Below are 26,738 nucleotides of genomic sequence, written 5' to 3'. Positions count from 1 at the left end.
TTAAAACAAAAGCATGAGAACTGACAACTTACTAAGGAGGAAGTGATAAAAAGGGTTGCATTGTATTATGCCAAATGTCAGCCATTCTAATACAAAATGCATGCGATGTATTTGCAATTAAAGGAGAAGTCTAAGTTGAATATCAGCTATATTGCATGATATGTATGAAATGTCTGCAGCAACAGTCTCGGTAACAGGACCTCTTCCTCATGTTAATGCCATGTTTGGCATATCTACTTCTCTGGAATAACCAAAGTATAAAAATAGTGACAACTCTTGCAAAACAGAAGTTTCACGGGTCATGAGTATATACATATATGGTGAGAGTGTGTGTGTGTGTGTGTGTAGGCATGTGTATTACTTTATAAAACATCAATAAGTAAGCATCCATAAGATGCTCAAAATCAGTGTACTTGTACTAAATCATTTATGTATTAATCATTCAGATAATAAGTGTTAACTAATAAATGTTAACTACCTGGCATCTACACCAGTGGCTTTATTCTTCTTGCTCAAATACAAAGAATTCCAGCATTTATGAACACCAGGACTTTAATAATCATATCTCAGTTACTGGAATAAAGGAATTGTACAGCTAACAGTTCACAAATCAATTTTATTAATTTAAACACAAACAAATAATAATGTCAAAAAATCTGTACACATCTTTTGCAGACACAACAAACTTTGTGTTTAACAATGAGGCCCAGGTAATGTAAATTTTCCAGTTTGCATTATGATTGCAACATAAAAAAAGCTTGCAGTACTGTATCTATAAAACATTTCATTGTCTACTGTTACCTTGATCTAGCAGCAATATGTAGTCCCCAATACCAGGGAAATGTTGCTTTCAAAAGAGCAAAAATTGCATATGTGGTGAAAAGACGGTGTAATATGTCGGCTAGGAGAACGAGGCCCTCACCAGTAGAAACAGATCTACAGTGACCATGTGTGGGCAGAGAGAATCAGAAACAGGTCGGGTAGGTTCCTGGGTAGGAAATTCACAGTTGAAAGCACACACATGTTCTCAGCCCTCTGGAGCAGTGGCTTCCTCAAGGTCCGGGACCTGTGATATGCCAATCCATATTCACGTTAGCATTACGAATAGGTACTATGGATTTAAACTACAGCGATCATAGAGGACACGGAATACGACTCAAAATCAAAGTAACATGACTTGTTAAAAAGACTACTTCATACAAAATAATGCTCGGTGTACAAGAGTTTTTGTTTTAGCGCTTGTAAAAAAGGTAATAAAACACATTCTAAGCTTTCAATGTTTCTTCTAAGGGAGGCTGAGGTTAAACCGTACTTTGTTCAGATAGTAGTTAGGTTGGTTACAGAGTCCAGCAAAAGACAGACAGACCATTTCTAAAACCTTTTCCTCTGTCCAGTGCCAGACTGCTGTGTTATTAAACCCTTTTCCAACTTTAATAATTTCTTTTAGAACATGCTTTATGCTATTATTCTCATGGATGCATGGAGGTGGGAGTGTTAGCCTAATGACTTATCTCAAGTACGCATTTTCAAAGTTAAACTTCCAGAGATCTGAACACTAAAGTAAGATACCCCTGAAAAAAACTGAACTACATAAAGTGAAAAATTTTTAAAGAGCCTTTCAGTTTTGATTAGATTCGAATGGGAGCTCAAGGCCGTCACTAACTTTAAAGGGGGACAGAATAGCAGGGAGAAGTAAAAGAACAGTTTGAACAAAAATAAAATAATCATTGACACTTGACATCCATGCTTTTGGTCTTGACAAAACAAATTATCACAAAATCCCATTATCTACATATTTATATAATGAACAAAAACTTGAACACATCAACACTTTTAAGGCACAGCACAAGCTTGATGTGCAACCATGCCTCGATACTTCAATTAAAATGCATTGCCACCTTCCAACAGCATGTACCTCAACGAATAGTGAAGGAATAGTCCAGTGATTATAAATTTACACACACACAAAAAAGATCTCTTCTGTACACGATTGTCTCAGCAATGTAAATAAAGTTTATTTTCTTAAATTATTAGAAAACCTTTTTCATAAACTTCTTCTTCTTCTGCTTCTTCTACTTCTTTGTCTTCTTCTTCTTGGTGTGATGGAATCAAAAGTACTTTGCATTGTGGGAAAGGCACAAAGTCTTACACAGAAGTACCTTCGCGGGACACTGCCACTCGCGCACCCTCAGTCCATAAATTAGAACACAGGATACCAGGGACAACGGTGATCAAAAGAGGGCTTTCTCAATGGGCAGACGAGCCCCACTGTCTTTGTACCATTGAAGTGAGGCCGAGACGTGAGGGAGCCCGAGACCGCAGCGAGGCAGAGTGGGACCGAAGTCCTGCAGGGCTCTGAGACGTCGGTAGCTCTGGTTTCTTCACAGGTGTGAACCCTTGTAGAGGCACAGCACAGACAGGGCTGTAAAACATTTTGATGGCTTTTGAAAGCAGCCAATTCACAGTAACCGGGGCCAGCAGCTGCACTGCCATAAATTCACTCTCCTCCGTTTAGAAAAAGGTTAAGGGTTAAGACGAATTGTGGCTGTATGTCAACACGCCGGACGTGTCGCTCAGTTTCTAGCGGGGGACGTGAGACAGAGGAGGTGTGTTGTGAGGTCTGTGGCGAGCATGGTGCGGGGCTCCAAGGTCGCAGGCGGCCGCCGCGCTGCTACAAGTACTCCAGCTCCAGAGCGTGGTGGAGAGCCATGAGGTCCGAGTGACTCGAGATCCTCCAGAACGGCATGTTGTGCTGTGACAGAGACAAAGCATACACCCAGTCAGCAAACAAACGTTTCATATGGAAATAAAATGGAAAAAAAAAAGAACAATATCTTCCCCAGACATGCCTGGCAGGTGAGTGCTGTTACCTCCCTAAACAAAATGAAGTGCGTGAGGGAGGAAGTGTCTCAGAGCTGTAACTCCGACTCTGTACTTTCCTCAGTGCCACTGGGGCACGCTCCGTTGCACTGGGGATAGTCCCCGTCAAAGCAACACATCTGTAGACAGCATCTCTGGGAAACTTGAATTTGGAACTGGAATTTAAAGCAGACCGAGGAAAGCATCAAATCTGTGCAAAAATCCGGCCAGCCCCCAGAAACATCTGAACATCCCTGAGTTTGATACTTCCAAACCGAACGAGAGACTTGGCGAGATTTCTGGGACAGGCCGCATTTAAGTATAATACCGATGTTTTCCTGTTTTCACTCTTAGCTCCATTTCTGGATTTGGGGTTTTCAGGCTTTGATCAGATAAGGCAGGCTTTTCTGGATAAGACCCCTTAGTGAATGAAGGGGGTATACCTTAGAGCTTTGAGCAGCCTGCATTAATCTCTCTCTCTCTCTCTCTCTCTCTCAAACACACACACACACACACACACACACAAGCATGTATATATGTGTGTGTGTGTGTGTGTGTGTATAAGGTTGTTTGTGTGTGTGTTTGTGTATTTGTAAAAGCACTGCCAAGCTGCTGCAGGATAGCAGTAAACGTCCAATCATAGCTTAAGACAACAATGCAAATGAGGCATTGTTCATTGAGAGCGGCTGTGTGGAATCTGGGAGAGAAATCTGAGTCAGAGGGGCTGTGAAAGGGACTTGTCAGGGAGAGTCCTCGAGCCCCTCTGCGCGGACCATTACCTAGTCTTATCAAAGGTAAATGTTCTCCCAGGCATGCGTTCCGCTTAGTAAAGCTTGCACTGACCCTAAAAATGCTCTTTTCCTTTTGTTTTGTAAATTGCCTTTGCTTTTAAGTTTAAAAGCTTTGAGATGTTATCTCATTTCTCATTCACAGAATTAATAACTGGGGGGGTGGTGGTGGTGGGTTTGGGGGGGTTGAGACCTGTTTCTTTGGAGCTCTCTGAGAACCAACTCTAACCACCATCCCCCCAACCTCCCCCACTTTGCACTAATGCTGGGCTTGGCCAAAGTTCCACACAATGTCACCCCTAATATGTGCTGTCCACACTGCACCACTGTTTAAGGTAGGCTGTGGTACAGGCCTTTGATTTCACGGCCTGTCTGGAGGTTAAAATAGAAGCTCATTACAGTGCCACACTGCAGGACACTTGAACTCCGCAGATGCTAACAAATCACTTTCGCTTTCATCAATCATAACCAGACATCCATCCACACATTTGACTCCGAAAGGATGCCATTGTTTCACAAGCCCTCTCTCCTATGCCTGCACACTGCCGGACAGCCTGCAGCGGGCTCTGCTCCAGGGACGATTCATAAACCAGCCAATCTCTTCCTATTCGCAGTACAGTTCCATCACCCCGGTGAGTTAGCTGGGTCAGAACAGAGCCTGTTTTGACAAATTCTGCGCGCAGCCTCCTGAGAAATGCTATTTTGACAGTGGAAATAATAACCGTGCGCCTCATGCTCAGGAAAGCCTCCCTTTCTTCACCTCGGCAGTGAAAGCAGTGCTGGCTGTCAAGGTAAGCTGGCCAACTCCCCACTAATTAATGAACATTCTTGGACTCGTACTTTATTGTGAAGGAATTCGGTTTACATCAAAGCCCTGCGGAGAAGCTGAATGCACAACCCTTGGCAATGGACAGCAGGTAACATAAATCTCCTTGTTTGAGCAACAAAAGGGAAAAAACACACTGGGATGATGAAGCACCTGAGCTGAAACCCAGCCATGTCATAGTGTACATCAAAAGACTGCTCCAGCCACGTCTCCTTGTACCTATTCTAATATGCTTGTCATTGCAGTAAATAGCCTAATTTCACCAACAATGATTTAAGCCTCTTAAATGCATGTTCTATTTATGGGCAAGTCCCCTCTAACATGCCTGAAAGGACTTGTATAGCATTACACATATTTATGCTGCTTAGGCTCTGGGCAGAAATTCTATATAATTATGCCATGTCGTCCATTCCATGCTCAGGCTGTCTAAAGAATGGCAGAGATTCAGCCATGGAGGTTTTCAAGCACAGACACCCTTTCAATAAGCTTGTGCATGATAGAAACGTGATCAAACCTAAGGGAAGGGATAATTGAGACAGGGAGTTCCTGTTCTTACATTAAGGAAGTTGTGTATGTGTTGTAACTTGTGTGAGAGCTCCTTTTTTTTTTTTTTTTACCTTTTTAGAGCCCTGCTCCTCTTCCACTCCATCTCCCACGACAACGTAAACTACTTTCCTCCCGAACCTCTGGATTACTCTTTCAAAACAGCTTTCTTTTCCTGCAGAGAGCAAGGAGGGCTTTAGTCCTTGACGGCACAATTTTATATCATTTTAATTCGATGTCAATTTAATGCGAACCTAAAATCTCTTTAAAACACGCTGTTATACACAATACGTTAAAATATACCGTGCAGTGTAAACACTTAGGCTCAGCTTAGAAGACTTGATGAGATCAATGCCTTGATAAAAAAAAAAAAAAGTAAGAGAAGCATTAAGTGTGTCCCTCTCTATTTCTCCCGCACAGGGCAGGGGACAAATGGAGTATAACAAGCTAAATCAGGCTCACGTGCTAATGCGGGGAGCAAAGAGCACGCAGTGAGAGCGTAGTACATCTCCCTGCTACAAGTGATCTAGCTGAAAACAGCACTAATGCGAAGGTTGATGTTTATTTTGCATTGAAAACACGGGGAGGAAAAAGAAAAAAAAATGTCTGTGTGGAATGACATAAATTTGCAGAAGTGGTTTCATATGCAGGGCTGAGGGAGCAGAGGCCCGGTTCAGGCTGAGCTCCAAGAAAATAATCCCGGCCCTGATTAGACTTCTTCCTTAGAACTGAACATCAACCCTCTCCAGTGTCCGCCCTGCGCAGCACAACACAATCACACGCCATGGGTCTCGCTCTGTTTACGCGTCCTATCTTATTATATATTACGGCCACTCGCCGGGTCTGCTCAGGCAGGGTCCACACAGGTAGCACTCAAGTGTACAACCTTGTGTATGTATATGTATTCATATGTATTCAAGTACATATTCTCTCTCTCTCTCTCTCTCTCTGTCTATATATATATATATATATATATATATATATATATATATATATATATATAAATATTTGTGTGTATGGGTGGGTGTGAGCATGCATATTCAAACAAACAAAATGATATTTACCAATTTTTGTTGCACTATAAATATTTTCTATTGGAAACACTATTCCCAGTCCGTAAAGCAAGACTTTTGCAAGAGCGGGTATGAGCTGCGTTGTCGTCACTAAAATATTCACACAGTTTGACCTGGAAGAGAAACGGGGAAAATCATTCTCAAGCACAGACATAGACTTCAAATCCAGCATGGACTTTGAAGGTTAGGCATGTTACCATCTGTCATTCCATAAGAACTGTCAAGAAATGACTTACTGAATGCAGTTCGTTATTCCAGATTAGTGCTTTGCTCCATTTTCTTAAATATGCATGATCTTAACCAACAAAAAATGAAGACCTCTAAAAACAGCACATAACTTTTTGTGATTTTCCTAGTTTTACATTCACATAAAAGAAATGTTTATGGCATGTGCTTTTTACAGATATGTGGGGTATGTGTGTATGTAATTTTCATGTGCAAAGCTCTACCTTGAGTGGATTAATGTTAGTGCTTTCAGTGCCAGTGTTAACCAGGAGTCTGTCAAGGCTTCAATTTCTGCTCGCAATTGCAACCAGGCTTCCCTTTTGGCTGGACCAAGCAGACCTGAAAGGCAAAGAGACATTGTTTGAGTTGGAACTGCCTCCAAATACTTCGCTATTTCAAAATGTACCCTAACCTAGTGGTGCTGCAAATGGGCTTTTTTTAAACATACATGCAGGCCTTTTTAGACACACTTCCTTTCAGCAATCTGGGAGAGCGGTTTATTGGGGATTACCTCCAACGTTATTTTTGTACGTGGTGTAAATTTCTTTTACTCGTCTGTAGCGGAAGGCTAGCTTTCTCATCCAGTCCACCCCTCCTCGCACGCCGGTGGCCAGACAGAGGTTTGCGCTGGTCGCCGCAGCATGGAAACCATCCGTGGCAAAGTTGTACGTGCTGGAAGGAGACCGGCGGTTAGGGCAATGTACAACTCAACTGTGGCACTGGGTACAGCGAAATCACAGCCATAAATCACCAATGAAAGAAAGCCAGTTGTACCTCAGATCCTGACCGTTGTCATCTGACGAAACATCATCGATATGGACCTGGTCACATTCCTAAACCAAATAATAAAGATGCAGTGAGCAGGGTGTAGTTATAGGACATGATTCAAGCTAAGGCTATGACATGATTCAAGCTAAGGCTACGCTAACAGGTTTCATTTCTACTCATACAGCTTGATCATATTTAACATATCACCATGGTTTAACACACAAGGACACACGTGATTCTGTCCACCTTAAGTTGGCTCATACGCCTACCACCCCCACCCCCCCCTACCAAAGCATACCCCACCCACCCAAAACACAGTGGACCAAGCTTGGGCACAGGCCCCAACAGCTCTGCCCATTGCTCTTCTACCACTAGGTGGCTGTCTTGATATGCCTACCTGCATGTACAATCAATTGAGATATTATCAGCAGGCTTTAATAGCCATCTGGTGAGTATCTGCCATTTTCTATCAGTAAAATATATGAAGATATGGACTTGCACAGGAACAAAGAGATAGCTGCACAAAATGAGTGTGTGTGTGTGCTCCGTCCAGGGTCTCTCTTCTTGGAGTGCCTGAATGGTTCTGCAGCTTGGAGCTGATTCAGCCAGTGTACACAGTAACACAAACCAGACTTTCTGGTAAATGTAACGTACTAGAAAAATTGAACCTGATGCTAACCGCCAATGAAATTATGACCTCTGATTGCTGCTGAGCCACACACCAACACAGCCCGGGGCCAGCTTTCTGGAGAAAGCAGACTGAAAATCTGTTATTAGTTTACCATTTATAGGAGTTCCATTTTCCCCCCTCTCAGAAGCGCAGAATGTTAGAGAGCCTCGCTTCGGTGTTCAGATCAACAAATTTCACATGGGGAGGGCGATGGAAATCTTTTTCAAAGTCAGCAATGCACAGAATACTGCCAACTACTCCTCTGAATGTGTGAAAGTGGCGTTATTGCTGCTTTACGGTGAATGGTTGCAACATTTTTAAAAGAATAGCAAGTTTGTTTGCCAGGTTGTTTTAATATACTCACCAACTGTGTTTCCACCTCCTTTTTAAGGAAGTGGATATTGATGCTAGTGTTTGCATTTGTATACCTGGTGCTATTTTGGAGATTCAAGCACAGAAAAAAAAGTTTGATGTTGTCAGGTCTATGGCTGAAAAGACATCTAAATCATCACCTGTTTTAAGTTTTATGAAACCATTTCTTTGAAAGTTGAAACCATGAAAAGAGAATTCCTTTCATTTTAAAATGTTCTTTTTCTCCCTGCTTTCAGATTAAGCCTGTAATTAAGTTTCAACTGACTGTTAAGACACCAAAACACAGAAATGACTTCCTTGTTTTAACTCCATCTGAACCTGGCCAAATGCTGACGTTATTGCATTCCTGTCTAATGCAACAGCAGGGCAGAAGTAAGGGCTTTAGACCGTAAACCTTTTTTATTTTACTGGTTCCCCTCTGAACAAATTTTTCATCTCCCTGGATTTGTGGGGAAGGGAGGGGAGAGAGACGTGAGGAGAAACTCAAACCAGCTGTTCTTTAACAGAATTAAAATCTTGACCCCCAACCCCTGTTCTAATGCAGCCATTCTCTCGCCAAGCCTCTCCCAGCAAGCCTCAAGATCCAAAGAGGAAAAGACTTTGACCCTGTAACCTTCTCCTCCTCTCCGGGGGTCAACAGCCTCAGATAAGGGGGTGGGTGGGGGGGAGAAAGTCAATGTGGCCTCACATGTAGTGCTGTGAGCGAGCTGTTTGAAAAGATAGACTGCCAATTGAAGACATGGGTCAGGAACTCCTCAAGTTGTTTGCATTATCTGTTTTGGACAAAGTCACCAATGTTTCTTTAATGTTTCTGCACTGCCAATTTGTCATATGCAGAGTCCTGGACAGGCTGAAATCATTAAGTCAAGAAGTTCCGCTAATGATTCTCTCCCCCCCTCCTTGTTTAACACTTTTCACTCAGAAGAAAACAGGCTATTTCTAGGGGGAGGGATTCCTTTCTGAAGTTCAACAAAGAACTTTAATCCCTGAAATCAGTGGGGGCGTGTTTGTATGTATAGGCGAGCCAAAACCTAAAATTACACATTTTGCAGAGAGAGAGGCAGGAACTCCATTCAAATTCCATTCAGTTGTAAATCACTGGAATGGCCCAATTATCTACTAATTGACTGGTAATGAAGCTAATGCAATCACACAGCTCAAAAGCCCTTGGCACTTCTTTGTGCCATTGGTTATATCAGAGATCCGTAGTTGAAGGAAAAGCACTGACTGAAGTTATTTAACGGGGAAGAGCTCATTGTGTGCTGCTTTTCCACACCCCTTTATCTTCCTGCACCACCTCATCTCCGCGCTCTCATCGTCACACTCGTTTCCAGCGGGATGGCTCACAGCGCAGCTCCAGAACTGAAGCTGGAAAAGAACTTTGTTTGACAAGTTGATTTGAGTGGTCATTCTTCACATGGAGCACTTGGCCTCTTAGTCACCTATGGATTTCCAAGGCAGTATTGTTCATAGGAGTTGGGTAATAGTATTCACAAGGTCATCAACACAACCAGTGTTCATTAATAATCAGTCAAACAATAACTATCATGTATACTATGATGAATGCCCTGCCTAAAGCCTGAACAATAAGATATATTGGATATTAACTAAACACATTTAAACATTGCAAACAAAGTCCCTAAGTAACACAAATACAGTGCACCACTCATTGCAGTTTACTTCATATTAATACAGTATGTCACTTATATTGAACTGTATCCACACACTGGAACTGATGAAAAATACAAGACCATGTACTGAGGGACTCAGAATGCGTAACAAACTGAGAAGCACTACTTTGGAAAAGACCATACAACCGCTGCATTTTCTCCCTCTGTGTCATTTCTGCATTCTCCAGCTCCAATCTGCTGTGAAGCACATAGTGTTTACATGGCCTTCAAAAGCTCTTTTAATTCGGCAGTTATTACAACATGCAATTAACACGGCGCTTGAGATTTGTGGGACGCCGGACCTCCAGGACGAAGGTTAGAGCAGTGAAAGAATGCGCAACCTCCAACAATTACAGAGCACAGCTGGGGCTCACATAAACCACTTGACTGCCACTCTGGTAGCGTGAGCGGCTCGCTAATGGAAATTACCGAGCTCACTGTCTTACAGTAACTCATGGGGCGTGCTCCTTAAGCTCCCATGAACACAGCCAAAACCAGTGACTAGGGCCGAGACATATTTATGCCCTGAAGGAGACAACACGGGTCTGAATGTCTTAGCGGGGGTTGTCAACATTAAGAGGCATTTTCTAAATGAGTGGCAGGCAGATGAATGGTGGGAGACAGGCTAGGTGAGGCCAGGCATAGGTGTCCACAGGCTCAGTGAGCACACTGCTGTGCTATGCGTTTGAGTGGAGTTTCTGATCCAGCTCGTGCTGCCACTATTCTGACTTTTTTTTTTTTTTATTTCAGGCTCTTGTTCTCCCTCACCAAGCAGCGGTCCTTACAAACCTGAAAATCACCACTAACTCACACCAGATGTTCCTACTGTATACCGTGCTAAGATCCTCCACTGAAGCCCCATACTTAATTACTTCTAATGCAAACACTTTGTCTTGCTGTTCAGTTCGTCAAGTTTCTTTTGTTTTTTTTTTCCTCATTAAACTATGTCCATTTCTCCTTTTTTCCTGAAATGGAAAATAGACAATTATATACAGTTCTACAGGAGTGAGGCAGGTATGGTGCTGCGTGGAAACCACTAGGGAAACGGTGTAATGACAAACTAAAAAATAAACACTTTCAGATCACCCTGTTTTATTTCCTTTCCCTTCTTCTCTGTGTTTCCTTTTCCATTCCAGAACACTAAAGCTTTTTTTTTTTTTTTTTTGGTTTTAAAGGAAGTTATCAGTGCCTCCTTTGTTCGCCATGTGTCTGTCAGTGGGCAATCAGCACAGACTGGCTGATTCTTCCTGTTGGGCAGAGGGAAAGGTTAGTGGTGACTGCTCTGCAGAGAGCTGCACAATGTCAGAAAGAAAATGATTATTTAAAACTATAAACCTTCCTCCCCCTGTCATACTGCTGGATCAGGAAACATCCGTATTACATTACACTCCCTCTCTTCTTCTTTGAGCAGGAGGTACATTTCTCTCTCTCTCTCTCTCTCTCTCTGTCTCTCCCTCCTTCTCTCCCTCTCTCCCTTCCCCTTCTGGACGGCTAAGTACTCCTGGCCATTGAGGTACAGGAGCTGGCTCCCCGAGCAGGTGAGCAGCCCCACGACAATGCCACAGTGTGAGCGATTACAGCCATCATCACAGCATTCCTCGCACCGTACAAGCTAATTCCATGTGAAAAAGCCCAATCTATGGTTCGCAGGTTCTCAATGCTGCCACTCAATTGGCAGGAGCTGTCATCCCCGTCTGGTCTGCGGTTCGTGACCCTCACATTTCCCCCGCTTTCCCACCACAATTACCCCGCGCCGAAGAAAGGGGCGCAGATTACCTGCGGGTCAGGCACAGGATATGGAGAACAAAGAGACTTCTTCAAGCCTACTTCATTCCAATCTACAATTTGTGCTTGAACAGCAAAGGAATTAAAACAGCACAGCAAACACGGCCTTCTAGAAATACATGCATGTATCCTCGTGCTCCACTTTTTTTCGCCAGATACCCTGAGACAAAATGCAAAAGAAAAAAAAAAAAATTAGAAGGGACTTTTCTTGCATTTCTTTGAATTGGTGATGTAATTTTAAAATGTAACCAAGAAAATGTGAAAATGCTCATTAAAGGTTTCATTTTAGAGATGGTAGCTACTAAAAATAGCATTATAACTGTAATGCCTGAGGGAAGTGGCACTCTCAGAAGCCAGCTTACAGTGTTTTAATTAGAAAGATTTAAGCAACAAAAGCTATAATCATCCTTCAGATTGTCTTAACAACAACAAAATGTATCAAAAAGGTACTGCTGTTATTACCATAGTAGTGAATACAAAGGCTTTTGGCAAATTTCTATAAGAGTCCATTTTTACCTCTTCACCCTTAAGCATGATACTCCTGACAATTTCAAGCAAAAAACCAAAATAGTGATTCTGACCTAAAATTACAGAGATGAAAAAAAAATCCCCTGGAAAAATTACAGAGGACCCCTGAGAATATCACAGAAATAGCTATGGGAATCAGCCTCTGTTTAAAAATTCAAAGATCTGTAAAGAATCTCAGTATATATATAATTACATGATAAAATTAGCACTTTAATCATTTTTTTCTGCCTGGTAAGCCTCCAAAAATCTGTCTCATTTAGTAAACAGAGAGATTTATCAATGACATACCATTTCATAACTGCAAATTATGCTGTTATTATTTTCTAGATATCACCTTCTTTCCTTTAAAACTTAGGAAAAAACACATGCATTCCTCAAACTCTGACTCTGTCTAAACTTGTACCCGTTAACTTCACAAGGAAATGAGATATCAATGACTTATTAAACATCTTAAATTTTTGCATTTTAAACCTCAACCCTGTCAAAAACAGGGTCTCAGACTGTTTTGGATTTGTCCAGACAACTCCTCTTCAGAGCTTTCTGTACACAGCCTGGCAAGGTACTGCATCTCTGAACTTAACAGAAGACAAGTAATAAGTTTTTAAAATGATCTCATTTGTCATCAGCATGTTGTGCATGTTATGGTTTTTCACAAACCCATTGCCCCTATTCTAATCTTGAGTCATATTAATGTATTTCAGGTGTTGGAGGTGTGTGTGTGTGTGTGTGTGGCAGGAGGCAGGGACGTGTGAGAGGTCAGAGGTGATTGGCACACTCCTGAACCATTACTCTCTCTATTATTACCAACACAGCGGTCAACCAGCCAGCTCACACTATGCAGCCATAAGGGAAGAAACTGCGGAAAGCACCAACCCCTTACTCTCACCCAAGGCATGAGAGAAAATGATGCACACAGAACAAAAAACGAAAATAAACCAGCTACTCCTCTACTGAAAACAATTCTCATAACTACTTTTTATGATTCTAATGTTTCTGTGAATCAGTCCAAAGCAAGACAATATAATTCTTTCCAGGTTCAGAATTTAATTGTAAAACGTTCAGACTATATAATGTAAGACCAGTGCACAAATAAAAAAAAACTTTCAAAGAGCTTCTCCAAGATACAAAACAAAGCTAAAATGTGGATGATGGTGCAAAAAAAGACAGAGTCTCTTAAAAAAAAAAGCAGCAACCAAGACATGGAACAAAACAGCGGCACACAGAATTGTGACAAAAATGCAAAATCAAGGGTCAGGCTCAGCTCTCCACACAACCCCCGCAAACTTAAACCTGCGTTTCACTGGAAACTTCAAGCCGTCTCTGTTCCCTGCGGATCCCTGCTCAGAATATGAGACTGATGTAATGAGAAAAAAAAAAAGGCCTCGCATTTTGCGTGTCACAAGGTTGCCCGCAGGTATGCGTGCGGAGAGGTATCAGTGCTCTAATTTAAAGGGTTCCCACCTCCTTTGTGCTGCGCCCCTCCGCCACCGCCCTTTGTCCTCCAGACGTGGAGTGTTGTTTTCTCTCCTGGGGAGCTGAGCCCCTTCCCCGCTGTGAGGGAGCACCACCGTGCAGAGAGCGGGCCCCGTTCCCACACACAGGACACTGCTTTTACTGCACTGATGGAATGGCCAGGAATGCTTTCATCCTCACCCTTTTTTTTTCTTGCGTCCAGGTACTAGGACTGTATATTTTTTTTTTTAAGTTAAATGCATCCTAACATAGCTCTGGGTCGCCGCGTGGGCTGGATCGCCTGCTGATGAGACAGGCGCATGTGAATCCAGGGCTCTGTTTCGGCACACTGATTCTGAAAGGTCCAGATCGACTGAACCTTCCCCCCTAGCGAACATATCCTTACTTCAACTGCAGGCCACTGAAAAAGGACAACTCTAGTAGCCTTAAGCAACTGAATCACTGCACATGCACGGTATACCAAAACATCCCACCGGGATCACAGCTGGTAACTTTAAGCCTTTAGGGAACAAAACTGCTCTTCCCATCGCAGCGAGGTAATAGACATTTCAAAAGGATGAAATGTCTGCACAGCTCATTAAACGGAACTAATTTTGACACCTCTCCAGCAATAAAAGACCTGCAGTTTAAGCCTCCATCAATGCAATGCAGATGCTGCTTTTTCAGCAGATAAATATTCCACACCAACACTTAGTATACAGCATACAGAAGAGAATGTGAATAACTAATATTAGTAATTCGGTCATTTGAAATAAAAATCTTACCTAAAATTTTGAAAGGTCTCGAAAAATATAAACGTGTTGCTATATGTATATATGTATCTGTAACATGAATAATGCTAACCTACATCAATCGCAATTAAATTATTGCATAAAAAAGAAATAAAAAATAGTAATATACATCCTTAATAGTAGTTAGTAGTAGTTATGAACCAACTGTATTTAGCAGGCTAGTCTTACAATATTTGAGGAGAGTTGTGCTGCACATATCATCTAGGATATCTAAGATCGTAGCAGAGTCTGGAGATTGATAACCATGCTCTAAGCGCTTATTTGTACTTTCAGTTATTACTACTAAATGAACTTTATATAATTTATGCAATGGCTTCCTCTCAGAATTGTTAAAATGTTTCAATAAAATATGCTGCCAGTGCACATTGGTTTAAAAAAAAAACAATGTTCAAAGATGAGAAATGATTTTAAAAAATTGTTTGATAGTCCAATTTGAACTTAAACCACTATGGAGAAATTCAATTTGGCTGTTTCAGCTGATTTATGGAAAAGTCTCTCCTTTCCCGTGCACTGTCCAAAGGTCACACCAAACGCACCTTATTTACAACTGCATCATTTGTTAGCCTCTCCTGCGCCGGGCGGCCAAATCGCGACCGAGAGTGAAACCGATCCCTGCAGACCCCCTGTGGCATGCCCCTTTCTTTTTTTACTTCCCGTGCATCATCACTTATCAGCGGCAACATCACCGGAGACTGAAAAACCATTCACACCGCGTGGCTGGGAGAAATACCAGCGCCGCCTCAGAGTCACAGTGTCGCTCTATTCAGAGGGCTAACAACAAAAATGGAGACCGGCCCATTTGCGTAGCTGTAAAGCCAAGAGGTCTGCCTTAATGGCTTGGACAGTGCTGGATCTTTAAATATATGCATGCTTAACTTTAAAGCCCCGGGGTGTTCCTCTGTGTTTGTACTGTATTTAGTTCTGTTAACATGGGGCCTGTAAATCAGCAGAGAGGAAACACTCATGGGCTGACAGCATTTCAATAGGCGTCTGCCTTCAGTTTGTACATCTCAGCACTAATACCGAAAAGATTAGAATATAATGGTCATATGTGGAAAAGAGCAGGGGACCAGGCCAAAAATATGTCAATAACGAACTCATTATCATTCTTACATCAAAGACAATTACAAGAAATGCTTGACATGTTTTCTTTTGGGTGTAACGGGAAATGTAAGGGGAAAATAGCATTTTCGTTTTACACTACAGATTGTTATTTCAGTCTCCATGCTATTCTAGTTTTACTGGAAAAAAAACTTTTGGCTTTTAAGTGACAGAACAAAATGTAATAATTCCGTTACTGAGATAGAGCAGACGAAAAAATATGCATTGCACATTTAAATAATTTTATAGCAGCCTGAACTGCCAATTCATCTGAGAGTAGTTTCATCACAGATGAAAAGAAATCAAAATACAGGACAGATGTTGAACAAACCACATTTAAGCATTGTCACAAACTGCCATTTTTCAGATGATTGGGGCACATCTATTAAATAAGGTGCAGTTTGCTCCATTCCAAATAGGGCAGCATAAGGAAATATTTAACAGCCAATTTCTGCCAATTAACTTTGATCAGCTCGACTGCGATTGGAATCTTTCGGAGTCACTCTGCTGTCTAAAGTGGCACAAACATTTTCTTTCCTTTTTTCTCTCTCTCTGAACCCAAAACATCTCAGTGACTAATGAGTCTTGGCAGGCTTGATGCAGCTCTCTTCGCACTTTGGTATCAAACAAAACATTTCCCCTCCTCTGAGGTCAGCCAGTGCAGGACACAGAGGAAAACCTTTTAGGTCAACAGTCTCACATTAGCAAGGTGAGGGAGCCCGCTGCCGCCATGGCGGGCAAAGCTGGATGCGCACTTGCGGCGTGCGGTGCTGCCGTGGGCGCTGGGTGACCCGGGCGTCCAGGGTTCAAACCTCACCAGGCGCGGCAGACACCCAGACACAAAACCGCTCACTGCCTGAGGGCAGATTTTACACTATCTCACATGAATCACCAGGCCGGAGGCCGATTTCATGCCGTGACCGAGGAACCGTGGCCTTCGCGAACAGTGACACCGAGCACACAGCATGACACACAGACAGACAGAACCCGCGCAGAAACCCTAGAAGCTGACAAATTGCACCAGCCACTAGGGAGGAGAGGCAGGGTCTGGTCAGAGGCTTGGGAGACTGACAGCGCATGTAAAATTCATAGTGTCCCATGGGCTCCAAGGTAATACTTCACCACAGTGGGACGTAACTGAGAAATAGGCACCCTGCTATTAAATGGTTGTTGATGCTTAAGCTGAATCTTTAATGGACTGCTGTTGCTCGTAATGTAATGCATACACTCTGTTGTGACTTATCTACATCTCGACCTGGGTCTTAAATATTATTGCAAAGTAAACATGCTGCTAAAGTAATTATGGTACGGAAGAAACGTGCTCAGTGGGCAGTGGCATACACATTTTAACACTCACAGCTCATTGACAATCAGCCCAACATGAGGCTGGGCCCTGGGTGTGAAGCAAAGAAACAGACAGAACAACTGAATGCTCAGCGGCACATAAACAAAAAAAAAAGCAGCGCTCACCTCTAAGTCATTGAAGAAAAGATGTGTGTCTGCCAAGTTGAAGATCATTTCCTCCATCCTAAGTCCTAATGACACAGATGTAGGGGGATCCTGAGAGAGCAAAGCAAAACCATTAGGGTAGGGAAATAAAGAAACAAAAACCATAACCAAATAAACTCCATCAGGATCATGACAGAGACATACCATTATAATGAGTGTTTAGCCTAGCTTTCCTTTACCTCTGCTGCCTTCAGTCAGTAGAACAGCTATATGTACTGTATGTTACAGAGCCGAAAGGGTTGCACCCACAAAGCTTTTTTATATAAAAAAGGTTCCAACAAAGTCAGCATTGTGTCCACATTTAGAAGAAGCACTTAAAGAAATTAATGTTTAATTGAGCTTAAAACTGTATAATTGGTGCCATTGTTACACAAATTATAGTCCATTCGCGCAGTTAACCACCATTTATTTTTCTCTCTCTCTCGCTACTTTCTTGTACCTCTGGGTCATAGTGCCAATGTCTACTAAATTACTGATCTAAACACAAAAAAGATAATATTTAGAATAAACCTTACTCTTTCATTTTAAGACTAATCAGTTAGGGTGTTTAAAATGTATGTTTCCTGGTGCAAAAAGGCTACACAAAACGAGAAAACTCCATCAAAAAGTAATAAAAACTGGGTGCCCTCCAAGAGAGTGTGTTAAATGTATGACTGTAGTAGATCCATTGGAAATGAATTGGGTCACAAGCCTACAAGAAATATTCCATTCCTTCTGTGCCTTCAGTGATTTAACACATAATCAGCCACTAAATTCCCACAAACTCCTTAACGTTCCTTTTCACACAAATCACGTTCAACTCTGACGTTAACATTTGAAACTGAGGTCCGACTTTTTTCCACAAATACTAACGCCTTGGCCTTTAATGCAGTAGAAAAAGTCAAACAATAATTTAATGGTTTACTGCTTTTCCACATTCAGTCAAATAAATCTACACAGTACTGCATTCCATTCTTTCTGAATTACATTCCCCTGTGACTTAATTATGTGGGATAAAATACATTAGTGACTAAAATCAGCATTTCATTGAACGTTCAGCAACAGAAATACACACAACACACTGCTGCTGGTGGACCTTCTGTTTGATTTCAAATGGAGAAAACACAGTATGACTACTACAGCAAAACTACTCTAATGCGCAACAGAATTCAGTTCCATATAGCAGCAAATATTGCTAATAAACTGCATTACTTCATACTAGCGAAAAAGCTCTACAGAATATGGTAAACAATTTTTTACTGAAATACTACACTACTGGTAAAGGTGATATGGTTGGGAAAGAGAATACAAAGAGAAGAGTTAACTAGGATCTAAATAGTTAATGAATAGTTAGCGAATCCCTGACAGTTTTTTTCCCTCCTTCAATCCAGTCGACACTGAGCTGTGAGGCATATCAAAGGGCAATATCTCACGTGTACGCATTTTCTGTGAGAATGGGCGTGTACCAGGTTTGTGCACTGGGCTTTGTGTCTGTGGACATGTACGCTTTTCTCTTCACCCTTTTTGACTTACGTATGCTTCATGAAGCGTAACATGTGAGTAAGCAGCACAATCGTGTTATCTCTTCAGCTGAGCAGAACATGAGCTTCTGTCAACTTGTATATCATACATCCTCCACAACAGAGGAAAACAGATTGTAGATTACAGAGGACCAGCTTGTCAACAGGCTGCTGAAAAATAAACATAGTACCAAGTAATAAGGGAGAATTTAAGGCTTGAGATATGTTTCATATGCACACACTATCTATCTATCTATCTATCTATCTATCTATATATATATCTATATATATATATATATATATATATATATATGTATATACACATATATATACGTGTGTCTGTGTGTGTGTGTCTGTGTGAAAAAGATTTGCGGAGACTGGAATTTTCAGGTAGTCCGCTCAGGGAGGATTATGAAGAAAACCCAGTTGTGAACATGCCTGAGCTTTTTGCAGCTTGCCTATCATATTCAAGGTTCTGCTTTAACTAACATGACAGAGGAAACTAAATCCCATCACAACACCTGCAACACCTTCTGGTAGTGTAAAGATAATCACTTGCTTCCCACATCCACAGACATTGTATTTAAGTAGATCTTTTTAAAGTGTACCTAACATGCCACTTCAGCACCTCTGTCAATGAAAAATGAAGGAATAATTATTGAGAATGCTCCCAAAAAATTGTGAGCCTTCTTCAGTAAAAAGCAGAGAGAGTCAAATAAAGACACATGACGCGTGTAGTTCTGCTGGGTGGCTGAATCCTTTTAGATCGAATCCAAACAATCATTCAGTGAGGGAGTTAAGAATACAAGCGGGCCAGAAGGCCAAAGGCTGCTGCTGTCACTTGCACGGCTCCACCTGTCTCCAGGCGTCAGTGTCATCTACAGGGCGCCAACTCCCCCCTACCCCCCCTACCCCCCCCCGCCATCCTCCCCACCCCCACCCCCATCTCCCCCTGCCCAATGGCCACACAGCTGGCCTCACCCATCAGCTTTATGGGAGCGAGCTGCCTTGATGCCAATTAGGATAACTGATAACCACAGCAGTGCACTCAGATACTCTATTTATAGAGCCCTGCTCCACAGCTAAGGAAAAAAAAAATACCATTTTGCAACTTTTTGCTTTTGTCTCGTTAATAGTTTGAACAAGTTTTGAACGCACACTGTAATGAAGTTGTGGCTGTTCTGTGAGGCACAGACTAAATGTGTTTTTTGTTTTCCTCAGCCACTTTACATATCTGTACATAAAGCTTGAAATAATATCTAAAAACACATGCCTCATGCAATTTTTATTTTCTCATCTCTTTGTGAAATCTAATAATATTCATGAATCCAACGTTACATATGACCAAGGCAGACAAACTGAGTCAGCACATTGACTGAGCAGCATAAAAAAAAAAAAAACAACATCGCTGTCTGTCATATTTCACAGCATAATACAGATTACAGGATGGCAGTAAAGTCATGGCAACAAGCAGTTTTCCCAGTCAGAGAGGGAGTGCTGCATATGGAGGAGGAGCTGTCCTCTCTGACCTGCTGCTGTGGCACCTTCCTCTACCCAGCACGTATGACTAAGGCAAAGTCATTTCGCTCCAAACTGCCATGTCACGCTCCCTTGCAATGTCACCCTTGGAACCAGATTCAAATATGAAATATGATGGAAGAGAATATGATGAGACAACTAAAAACTGCATAATTGCTGCATGACAGACTGTCGCTCTTTAAATCTTTTTTCATCTGAATAACATTACAGCAATCATTTGCTTGTTTGTAATATTTTAGTAATATACTCCTATTTCTAAAGGTTTTTTATTGATGACGCAACTAATAAGTATTCAGATGTCAAAACTTCAGTACTCAATACAAATTTGCTCGATATAAATAACACAAATTCTTAAATCTTAACAGTAAAAGCAGGAAGGATTTAAAACCACACTATAATTTCACTGACTTTATTTTACTTATCTTTATCTGTGAAAGAAGTTTTTCCCCCATAAAAAATGACTAGTGGGGTCTCAATACATTTGCTGGGAAAATGACCATATCATTTTACAAATGCATAATAGTAACACTGGAGGGTCAGGGGAGAAGGCCTTACTCTACTAAAGCAAAACACAATCCCCGAACCTGCCCTTATTTGAGTACAAAGGGAATCCCGGGGTCAAAGCAACACAGCCAGCTGAGGTACTAGCTCAGGAATTAATACACTACAGTCAACGTCTAGGAAGAAAACTACCGTCTCACAGTCCCACTGAATTTGAGGTTTTCCTATCATACATACTGTGATTACCACATGATGGTATTAAACAATGATACAGATATACGCATGCACAACACATATGCGTACATACATAAATTCAACAGACATCACAAACTGCTTGTAATACATTAAATCAATGTTATTTCAAGACCGTGAGGTCACTCCAAACCATGAGAAAATTAAAGATTACCATAATTCCCAAAATGTTTGTTTTGAGAGTTTATATTTAGATACAATGGTTTTGATAGAATAACAAATATGATGTCCTAAAAACCTAACCTAATTCTCAACGATATGCCCATACCCCATGCAAACCATATTTAATAAAGAATTAGCTTTGCAGATTCTCACAACATATTCAATATAAAATGCACATTTTGCATTTCAGCTCCTCAGTAACTTCTCAAAAGCAGCTACCATAATGAAAACATAATGCAAGAAAAAAAATTAGAAAGTACTATTAAAATGTAAAATTCAAACAGATAAAAAGAAAAAAGTGTAACTTAAGTTTGTTTATTGTAGAACCTTTGACTGAAGACTGACAAACAGCTAATAAACAAACAGCAAAGCCTTTCTGAATTAGAACAGAACGCCTGGATATTTAGGGTACAACTGTTTTGTCTCACCAGTCACAACTAGCCAAACATTTCAAACAGCTGCGAGAGAATTCAAATACTTGAGAAGCCTCATTGGACCTATTAAAAAAAGAAACAATTATCTGCACACTAAGATCAGCTCGACCGACACACACACGCTGTCCAACTGTTTCTGCATGCTAATCTGACCCCTTTATAATATCCCTACGCTTGCTGATAAGATGCTGCTGTGGTGTGATGTCACTTACCCTTCCATATCTGTTGGCGTAAGACCCGGTGAGCAAGGAATGGAAAACGATGATTGTTTCATCCAAATCCCAGATGAAAACGCGCTGTGAAAGAAAGAAAAAAATCGATGGTGCACTCTGTACCCTGCAAGGCGATCCCCTTGTCAATAAAGCAGGGGGGTTTGTATTTATGTGCCACTGGGAGACTGCTCCATTTGCTACCGCTGGTCACCACAGATCTCTGCCACCACTACATGCAATCCATTTCTGCCCTCTACATTAAAGCAATCAATAATGACAGACTAATTAACTGGATATGTTAACATGCTATGATGTCAGAGCTATTGTGGGTCATATCAACTATAATTTTTCAAATAATGCATATTAACACTCAAGGAAAGCAAAGCCATTCAGCCCTCTTGAAATCTATCATACATTTACAAACAATATGTTTAGGAGGGTATTTTTGCTGTATATTGACAGAATTCTTCTTCAGGGCTGCTTATCAGTAACACACTGCTTATCAGTGCTGGGGGATCATATATATGCAGGACACTTATGATGGGAAAAAAAAGTTTGTTTCAGCTGGATAGCATCATTTTCAAATATGTTTATGACAACTGTCAGCTGCACACATCAGTCCTCACACACTGAATGCACTCTGACATTACGCAAACATTTAATGAAGAAATATATAAATGTTCAGCCTTAATGTTAGGATGGACGAACATTGTTCTGTTAGTGAACATCACTGCTGTCTGTGAGGCTGATAGAGGTGAGTGTACGTGAGGCTTCGACCGAGAGACAAAGGAGTGGCATCTAAGGCGGCAGGAGAAGGGGCCCTACCTCAAGGTCAGAGTCCGGAGGCGGTGACGGGTTATTGTTCCTTCTCCCCCGGCCACGTGACTTTCCATCCGAAGCTCGACGCAATCGATCCGAATCTGAATCTTTAATGGGAGTTGATGGACTGTGGATTGTACTGTACTCTCCTGAAGCAGAGGGAGAGAGAGAAAAAAAGAACAAAAAAAAAAACAACTTTCACCTTCAAGCCTGAACAGTGTGGTAAGATCTTTTTACCTTGCAGATAGCTAGGACTGTAGCTTCTGCCCACATTGTCTGATACTCCATTAATTTAATACTAAAAGTGATGACACCATTTACAGAATATGACCACAGACGATGCATGGCTTTGTGTTCTTGCTTGTGCAACATATCTCGGTTACTTTGTCTTAATGCACTTTGTTAGACTAGATTAGGTCACTAAAGGCCTCAATGTCATAATTTTAAATTGTTGGGAATATACCTATCACATCTGAGGTAGGTAGATATGTTCTGAAACCTTGCAAATAACCTCAGGGCAAACAATTCTATTATATCCTGTTGCCTTATACACAAAGTAAAGATATGATAAACAACCCAATTTTTTAACTGACTATTCAAAATACAGATCAAAATACACTGTGTAACAAAGTGTATAAAAGCTTGTGGATTGATCTCAGGAAGTACGAAACATATGCTGGTTGCCAGGTAAAGAGCCTGTAATCTCTAAAAAAAAATAATCATAAAATAATAATATATTACATATGACAGTAGGCCCTGTCTGTGCCCTGCCTGTGGTACTGCTGGACGTTTAAAGCTGTCTTGCTTGATAACATCTAACCTCATGACTCCATAAAATTCATTAGAAATGATGTCATGGTTTTCTGTGTGCTGTTTTGCCAAAAGCATCAGAGAGCCATGTGGCCACTTAGTCTTCACATCAGCAGACATTGTTTTCCCTGTGGTATCAAAGACACATCCTCAAGCTTGACAAATAAAGCAGAGTATAATAGTTTTCCAACGTAATGTAAATGTAAAACCCATTAATTTCAGAAAATATAGCAACAGATACTTTAAAATTCATTCATTAACATTCATATTAATTTCATTGTAATTATGCACAACACAATTTGTCAGGGTGAGAATGGACATACAGAATATACCTGGATGAGCAGGCCACAAACATTACACTGTCAGAAAAAAATTACACTGAGGACATCCCATGATTAGCGCAATCTCTGCACAATAAATGCAATACTGTACAAATCAGCAGTGAGATCAAGGCAATCCTTCTTTTGTTTTTCAGCGTATAACATTGATTTATTAATAGCATGTCAGGCACTAAGAAAGTAGAGCACACTGTGCTAAATAAGGAATAAGGATAGCCAGTGACTTGAGAATTCAGTGTATTCAGAGAATTCATTTACCTTGACTAATGACACTCAGTGTTAAGAATACATTTCCATGTCGCAACATGTTTTGTGATGAAAGGTATTTGACAGCTGAAGAAGCCATTTATTTTGGATGCAGCTGGAACAGAGTACCAGAAAGTAGTGACAAACAGGACCAACAGCTTCCATTTCAGGTTAATTCTGCTTCTATGTCTTACTGCTTGCATGCCACATGATTTCTCAAGAGATAAAAAAAGAAATCAAGGTAACAGAAATGAAGCAAAAGTCCTTCTTTTCATGTTAAACCAGCACTGTATTGATGAGATATATGGTTTCATTATATATTTTCTTTCAAGAGCTCAGCTTTTGGAAATGTAAAATATATCTAAAATACAACATGCAGTGCCAAGACTGATGTGACTTATGTCTACCTAGAGCTTTCTTGGGTAGTTGTCCCCTGCCGTCTTGACTTTTCAATGACACAGTCATTATCTAAGATGGTCTTAGTGTTGGTATGCCTTGCAGGACAAGGCAAGCAAGTTAGTAACGTTCACCTTCCCCCAACAGAGCCCGAATAGTGTACAAAGTGTTTTGTTGTTTGAATTAGACGTGATAAACAGTAATTCTGCGTTACCTGGGAACAGTGTTGTTCAGTGGCAGATACAAGATACAAGACTTGTTCAATCTGTTTCTGATGAGTGGTTGTATTGCAATTACTACAAATACATTTTAATTACATTAGACATTCAGTGTCTTGGTGGAGGATGAAATATATTTGTATAGCTGGATCATATTTACAGTCATCAGCTTTTTGAATTTAAGAACAAGACAGCATTACGGTCTTCATAACACTAAAGTGGTTTTACACTGAAGCCAACAACGTTTAATCTGGCTCATGATGAAAACGTACCGATCGAGAAAGATCAGTCAATCACTACCCTCAGAAGCAGCAACGTACAATTATAGGATCTTACTCGGCTGTACTATTTCAAAAACAATTTTATTAGTACTTGAACTGACTTGTATTCCAATATTAGCTACACTTCTGCAGCTGTTCTATTAACTGACGGCAGCCTCGTAATCTGGACACGCTATAAAGCTTTACTGGGGGAGGGGGGCGGGGGGTGGGCAACAGAGAGGCAAACAATGTCTTAGGAACATACACTGGTCTGTACTTTAGTAACTCAGCGTCCACACATCTCTTCAATACAACAATACAGGACCAAGCCTAAGAGAGTAAGGGGCACTAAGTGAAATGTGGGAATGACACGTGGGAGGAGTCTGTCATATGTAGCACTGCATGTATTACTGCCACTTGGAGAAGTAAGGCAGGGGAGTCAGGGCAATTCACAAGCCCCTTTCAGTGCAGTAAGATGCATGGAAAAATGTTTGGTTTTCCAGTAAACATGATTTATACAGCAAGACAGGCCAGATGTCTTCCACCATCATCATTGATGGTCAGGATCATCACCATCATCATCATCATCATCATCAGTCTGGCCGGGCTGAAGAAGAGCTGAAGGAGGCCACCTGAGATCCTTACCTGCAGGGGGTTCTGTGAGCGCTTGACTGGTGATGCCGGAGGGGGGCTCCTGTAGGGTGTACGTGGCGGTCGTGGAGGGGGTCGAGGGACTGGTGTTGTTGCTCGTCATGTACGGGGAAGTGTATGGCGAGCTGTTGTAATACTGTGTGTATTGACCTTGGCCAAAGGCTGGGTAAGGGGGATAGTCCTGCAAAAACGGGGAGGGGGGGAGGGGTAACATGAGATTATCCTGCTTGAAAATGTTGCTACTTTACAGTACAGATTCCAAAACATAAATGCAAACATATGTCTCCTGTCTCCTGCATCTGGACTGCGACCCCTTCCCTTTTTTTCCCCATGGCATGATTACAGATGTGCGAGAAGAACTAGATAATCCATGTCTACATTAGTCAAAACATGTTATGAGATTCATGAAATGTGGACAGTATGTAAATGACCACATAGACATATAAATGTTTCCAGACACAGGGGGCAACCCAACATGTGTCTTTTAATTTAAAATGCATTTTTTGAAACTATTTCAGCAAGCCAGCAAGCCAATACAACTGAAATGTTTGTAAATACAGAAGAAAACAAGTGTGACTCTTGGGGGAGCCAAATGAAGATGTAACTACCTGTTGTGTACTGTTGAATCCAGTAGAATTTGTGAGGGAATTGCTTCCTGCATACAATCCCGATGTTGTTGTGAAACTGCCTCCTGCAAGAACAAACACATCACCACAGTTTTATTGTGTTTACATTTCATAATAACAAGAAAATACAGCATGAGAGAGGCTCAGCTTTGGCTCCCGAATTTGAATTATAACTCAACTGATTTTGACACCCCAGTTGGAGCCCTGGCACATAGTAATATAATCATAAAGGGAACTGATTAAAATAACATTTTTTTTGAACAACGTTTTCATTTAAAAGTTGGCATAAAGGAGACGTTGCAACACAAGTCTTATCTCCCTCCTCTTCCTTCCCTATCAGCTATTGGGTCCCGGTGGGTGAATGGCAGAGGGGAGGGAGGGGCAGGGCCTGCTCATAGGGCAGTGTTGTCCTCACAATGACGGGAACAGTGGCACTGTTGTATTAGAGGAATGAGGGGGGAAATGCAGGGGCAGGCCCCCTTCCTGACATCCCGTGCGATGAATATGCATGTCTGTCTACTCTCCATTGAGCTGGGTGGCTCAAAAGAAGCACCTTTGGGTCATTAAATCAATCAAACGGTGATAGCATCTAATGACTTAATAATATACATGACATGAATTATAAGGTCTGAGAGGGAGAGACAGAGAGAGAGAGAGAGAGAGAGAGAGAGAGAGAGAGAGAGAGGAGACCCCAGAGGGGATGTAGTCCCTGTGAGTTTAAACGAGTCCCTGCTTCTTTCAGAGACCATTCACCCTCCACCTGTACTCTCACATCAGTGAACACAACAGACAGC

At 41.4% G+C, this 26,738-nt stretch overlaps 1 protein-coding gene across 13 annotated transcripts in view; it reads right to left on the bottom strand.

Moving 5' to 3' along the window:
* Positions 1-709: 709 nt before the first annotated feature.
* Positions 710-26,738, bottom strand: part of eya1 (EYA transcriptional coactivator and phosphatase 1) — a 45,109-nt gene continuing 19,080 nt past the window's right edge. For all 13 annotated transcript variants that reach the window (XM_036520774.1, XM_036520773.1, XM_036520776.1 and 10 more), the window contains 11 exons: positions 25,927-26,009; positions 25,313-25,499; positions 22,406-22,548; positions 21,581-21,664; positions 16,943-17,032; positions 7,089-7,147; positions 6,826-6,986; positions 6,539-6,653; positions 6,081-6,202; positions 5,091-5,191; positions 710-2,752 (listed from right to left, as the gene is read on the bottom strand). In XM_036520774.1, the coding sequence (XP_036376667.1) occupies positions 2,672-2,752; positions 5,091-5,191; positions 6,081-6,202; positions 6,539-6,653; positions 6,826-6,986; positions 7,089-7,147; positions 16,943-17,032; positions 21,581-21,664; positions 22,406-22,548; positions 25,313-25,499; positions 25,927-26,009 (1,226 nt within the window). In that variant the 3' untranslated portion in view covers positions 710-2,671. The remainder of the gene's footprint in view (positions 2,753-5,090; positions 5,192-6,080; positions 6,203-6,538; positions 6,654-6,825; positions 6,987-7,088; positions 7,148-16,942; positions 17,033-21,580; positions 21,665-22,405; positions 22,549-25,312; positions 25,500-25,926; positions 26,010-26,738) is intronic.

Source organism: Megalops cyprinoides, chromosome 2 (genome assembly GCF_013368585.1).
Source record: "Megalops cyprinoides isolate fMegCyp1 chromosome 2, fMegCyp1.pri, whole genome shotgun sequence".
NCBI lineage: Eukaryota > Metazoa > Chordata > Actinopteri > Elopiformes > Megalopidae > Megalops > Megalops cyprinoides.
The sequence above is the reverse complement of the archived record's forward strand: the minus strand, read 5'-3'. Positions and strand labels throughout refer to the sequence as shown.